This window comes from the organism of the source record quoted next, unplaced genomic scaffold (assembly GCF_019419815.1).
Source record: "Pyrus x bretschneideri cultivar Hongxiangsu unplaced genomic scaffold, Pyrus_bretschneideri_v1 Contig36, whole genome shotgun sequence".
Taxonomy (NCBI): domain Eukaryota; kingdom Viridiplantae; phylum Streptophyta; class Magnoliopsida; order Rosales; family Rosaceae; genus Pyrus; species Pyrus x bretschneideri.
The window spans coordinates 2343922-2349527 of record NW_025999679.1 but is presented as its reverse complement, the minus strand read 5'-3'; the positions used below and the strand labels follow the sequence as shown (position 1 = coordinate 2349527).

Genomic DNA, 5606 nt, shown 5'->3' with positions numbered 1-5606 from the left:
GGTAATTCGGCGGCACATCAGCTTGCTCGTATGGGGATTACTAATGCTCAGGAGGCATTATGGTCTGAGGAGCCTCCGAATTTGATCTAGAATATTCTTTTAGAGGAGGGATTGTAAGCTCATATCTATTGTTCATTTGAGGATAGGTCTATTGTTGTGCGGGACGCTCTTTTCCTTCAACCGGGTTGAAATCCCCATCAAGGTTTTTATCGAGACCCAATATGCACACTATCCTCAGTTTGTACGTATTCTGATTTACTTAATGAATATCGTACCTTTGCTTCAAAAAAATAAAAAATTACAATGATTTATGACTGCTTGATGTACGATGAACAGATGTAATTTGAGAATTACCGGAATCCTCACAGGTGTTTATAATAGAACTGCTTTTAAAGAAGCATTTCCAAACAAGCAAAAGTACATATGGTAAAACAAAGGTGCAGGTAGATAAAAAACATTCAGGTCAAATCAAATAAATCCTTGCGAAGGTTATGATAGTTTAACATTAATTCTTCTTTTCTAGCTTATTCTTTTCTATAATTAGTACAACACTTGGACCACTCATTGTAATTCGTTACTTGTTGCACCTATATATATTGGCTGTGGTTATAGCTATGAAGTTATACCATGCAATCTCTCTAGTTAATTTGTACCGTCAAAGCCGCCCTGCAATTTATTAATCACTACTCTTTCGGACCACATTGAGATCTTCTGCATTCTTTGCAGCAGCTGGGTTATTTTCATGAGCTTTTACCATTTTCTCGCAAGATGGGCACACCGGAGGCATTGTAGCCTTTGGAATCTGAATGTACAATGGTGATGTTCCGTTCGCATTTAATGATTTCAACTCCTGCAACTCTTTCTTCAACCTTCGATTCTCGTCACTTAGACTTTCACAACATTTCTTTAAGAACTCACAATCTACTTCTGTTTGCTTCAACTTTGTCCTGTGATGCATAGACATCAGTTAATGGGTGTTGCCTTTTGAGAACATATATAACATGTCAAATTGTTTGACACGAGAATAATTTCTATTTATGAGTCACCTTGCTCTTCTGTTCTGAAACCAAACTTCAACTTGTCTTGGCTTCAGATTTAATTGCTCAGCAAGTGACTGTTTCTGGACCTACAAATTTTGGTTGAAAATATAAATTGAACAAACTAATAATAATATTAAGAAATTAAATATATAATAACAGTTCTTGACAAAGCAAGCCTTCAATCTCTTTTCTTTATCGTTTTCATTAACCTTTGTGCTATGCTGATGAACCAATCTTCATGACGAAGTTTTGAAAATAAAATTAAAATAGAACAGCTCCCCCTTATGCACTTGAGTTCAAATCCCCCTTCTTGTAGTTTTTATATAAATTTAAAATAGAATATCGTTTATATCTAAAATAGAATATGGTTATATCAGATGAAAGTTTAATACGTACCTGATTAAGGGTGCTATGCCGGTTGAAGCTCTCTTCCAACAAGGTGGACTGCTCTTTTGTGAGCCTCAGCTTCTTTCTCACACCATTTTTGTTGTTCATGATAACACTCTTGTTATTGGTGTGATCGATGCTCCTCTCATAACTCTCTTCATCTTCATCCATGGTCCTCACGCTTGATCCATTTGCAATGTGATCGTCCAAATTAGGAACCTCCTGTTTCGGGCAAAGCGCAAATGATAGGTCCAAGCAAACCACAGGATTATCCTTCTTCTCTTGCCTTGAAGCATATTCACACACACCAAGCCCTAGTTGGAGCTTTGTGTTGCATGCTTCTTCAACATCACCCATTTTTGAGAGAGAGAGAGAGAGAGAGAGAGAGAGAGAGAGAGAGAGAGAGAGAGAGATGAATATAATTGTGAAATGGGAGGGGGAATAAAGGGATATTTGATAGAGATTTTATTATGGGAGTTGAATTTCAATCAGTTATTAGTCCTAATAATAATTTTGATTGAGGAATTACTTACACCAAATGACCCGTTTTAATGTACTAATGCAAAGTAGATTATATAATAGAAGAAAGAGTAAAGGAAGGCGTTAAAAGTTTGACTCCTATTAGGAAACCCAAACCTCCTTCAATGCCATATGTTTGACTTCAGGAATTCCATGGCTTAATGATTTTTCTTGAGCTTTTTTTTTCTCTTCCACAAAGTTGACTTTTCCTTGGAACAACAATATCTACGTCCACTCTTAAAAAACAAACAAAAAGAATTCATATCCAATAATTTGCAGAATTTTGTTCAACTATGGAACCTCTCAAACAGTGAAAAGTGAAAGCATCTTTCCACGGATTTAAAAGAAAAAATCAATTGAATAGAAAATCGTTTAGCAATTTAATTACCATCACTATGTCACTTTTGTTATGGTTAACTGATTCACTGCAAGGAGGATGTTTGAAAATGACATCCAAGGCTCTTTTGGTATTTAGAATTAGTATAAATTATGTAACTCATAGAATTTAAGATGTATTAAAATGAAGGAATAAATAAATTTTTATTTTGTGGCGATTAATATGAAGGAAATTTATTTCTTATGATCTTACTATGTTGGTGGGGAATAAAATAAGTAAGGTTTCTAAGTAATTCATCTTTTACTTTCAAGTCTAAACAAAATTTATAATTTCTTCATGAAACCTAAACCCTAAAACCAATCGTAAACAGCAAAAGAGTCCTTTATGATTTAATTCATTCTAAATCTTCGTCATTGAACTACATTGCTTATAGGAGGACATCACACATTTCTTAGAGTCTGAACATCCTCCTGAAATACAATATCGGATCATGACTTTCTTGTTATGGGCTATCCTGTAATGTAATGCAATAGTTTTAACCATTTAAATTTTATATTCCTATTCTTTCATCATCTGATCATGTAATATGCGTTTTTTATTCAATTATTTTTTAAGATCTTATAAAAAAACGCATAATTGCATGATAAAGATGAAATGATGATGGTGAAGAAAATCAAATATTGCCTCTTACTGTTGATGTATTTTCTAACATGAAAGAAATATGTCTGTAGATATATATACAATAATCTTAAACATGGTTAGCCATTCCAACAGAAAAGTGCGGCATTAGTTAATGGCGGAATACAACTGGGAAGGGCCTTTCTTTCACGTGGTCACGGATCTACACGCAGCAAGCAGTATTCTGTGAAATTAGGGATGCGCCAATGAGCCTAACTTTTAAAATTATGATGATATCCAGTTAGCTAGGGACGGACTGTATATGTACTAACTAGGGTTACTCATTAAATAATTGTGATTGTGATGTACACTTTGTAAATGGTAATATCATTAATCATTATCTCGACAGATGCATGCCATATAGTATGTACTAATCAAAATGTCATTAGACACACAAAAATACAAAAATGATCCCCTAGTTGACAACCTCTCTATAAAAGTAAATCTTATCAAGTGCGAGCATATTCTTGCCTCCAATACCATCCCATTGGCATTATTGCAACTGCATTATCACTCATCACTTTCCACATTTAAAAATTAATACATTCAAGACTCTGAAAAAAATAAGTAGGTGGGTAAGAGGTTTGTAGTATAGTTAGTTAAAAACATTAGCATTTATTAGGGTCGGTCTTGAGAGTAGCCGGAGCAGGTGGGCCGCTTCCCTAACTTTTATGTTATTATATATATCTAAATTAATATTATAAAACGTGTATGTCCAAATAAGAAGTTTACAGGATTTAAGTCTTTGAGTCTTTGTTAATAGAGTTTTGTTAAATGTACAATTTACATTTGACTCTGTAGAATGAAGTTTTCCGAAATTAAAGTTCAATCTTATCTTCGATCAACTATGTCACAAGAAAGATTCAATGGGTTGGCTATTTTATCTACATAAAATTAATTAGATTATTTCCGTCTAAAAACGTTAGACGTGTAGTACTTAAGTTTAATTTTTTATGATATTTGTGAGAACACGATTTTTCAGGGTCACAATAAAGTTGATCGGAATACAGTTACCTCGATTAGATCAAACGGAGCAGTTGTGCCACTATTACCCTGTTCCGAGGCAATAAGCAAAGTCCAAGGGACTTCGCTAGAATGATTATACTTATTTTTCAAGACATAGGATCTCATCCAATATAAAGTCATCCAAATCCCCTATAAGTGTTAGAGTTCCTAGAATCTAGGAATTGGCGTGTGTTGTAATTAATCACAACTCATAAGCGGGTGCAATATCTACTTCAAAATATCCTCTAGGGTCCTTCCAACTTAGAACAAGGACTCCATCCTAAAAAAAAGTCTCTCTCTCTCAGTTGGTGTAAATACACCCATCTAGGGTTCGTCTCTAATAACGTTATCTTTGTACTCTAATTCTCTTGCCTACTGCTTGAATCTTAAACTTGCTTACTAAGTTAACCGTCGAAGAGCCTTTGGCCAGCACATTCCCCTCCTTCTTAGGCTTGCTCATGATTGTTCTCTGTTTTCTAGGTTACTCCGATTTGTACCTCCACCATCTGAGGCGATGCACAAATTTGGTTCCAACAATTGCTCCTTGGTGTACAACAGTGGCTCGGTTGTTACGAGACATTACCTCCTCTAGTGAGAGTCTTAAAGAGCCGGCCCGGCTAAGATCAAGGTCGTGGTTCTTCATGAGTTATTGGTTAGTATTTTCAACTTCTATTATTTATTTTTAATAAAGTAGTTAAAAAGAAAAAAAAAATTACTTGTTTAATATTTTTGAAATTGGCAGCATCACTATGATCTTTAGGGCCTCAATATTGATAAGACCAAGTATACATACAAGATGTTCTCTGGCAAGTCCACTCAGCAGAATAGTGACCTCCACAAGCATTATGAGAAATAGGAGGATCCAAATATTGCTCTAGCAGCTAGGTGCCCCTAGGAGTTGGTGAACTACCCTGAAGATTGGACGTGGCGCTATGGCCATCTTCAAGACGAAACATAACTCGTAAAGAAAATATATATTATTATACTTTAATAATACTTAGTAATATTTCAATAATTTTTTTTAATATACGCACTAATTGTTGGAAATGTGCCCTAAAACCAATCATATGATGATACTTTACGGACATTTCAAACTAATGTAGTTTAAATGTAAAGGGCAAAGATTATTGTTTGAGCCGTCTCATATAAATGTTATATGCTTAAACGATAAGTCCAAGGAATATGTGATTGGAAGAATGCGATCTAAAGAAGTTAGATTCATGAGACCATTCTTTCGTTGACACATCCTAAACGTTCCTGATCATAGGATTGTCAATTGGGCATTGACAGTCCGTTAAGATCAGTACGTGCTATGTCTTCTCTCAGGGAGAGTGACTAGTCTCGAGTCATTGGTGTGTGTGACATCAAGACAAGTACGTAGGTGCTCAATAGAGAATGAGTTCACTGAACACGATCAACGAAGAGTTCTCATATTCATGTCACATGAGAACTCATGGTTGGGATAATGCAAATTAGTCTTTTGACCTGAGGCATCACAGTTGTCTTGTGGTTAGGTCCTTAATCTTTGATTATGTCAAAGTCACTCTATCAGGAGGGTGTCTACGGTATCGTTGGGGTTAAGTCACTTAGCCATGGAGGCAAGTGAATGCGCAACAAGGGATCTCTAACCTTCAAACTGT

The 5606-nt window shown here is 35.3% G+C and overlaps 1 protein-coding gene across 1 annotated transcript; it reads right to left on the bottom strand.

Moving 5' to 3' along the window:
• Positions 1–390: 390 nt before the first annotated feature.
• On the bottom strand, positions 391–1810 carry LOC103934802 (homeobox-leucine zipper protein HAT9-like). The gene is made up of 3 exons (XM_009344553.3): positions 1437–1810; positions 1047–1126; positions 391–947 (listed from the first exon to the last, which is right to left on the bottom strand). The coding sequence occupies exons 1-3, from the start codon at positions 1782–1784 to the stop codon at positions 677–679; spliced, it is 699 nt and encodes a 232-aa protein (XP_009342828.2). The 5' UTR covers positions 1785–1810; the 3' UTR covers positions 391–676.
• Between the last annotated feature and the right edge of the window lie 3796 nt (positions 1811–5606).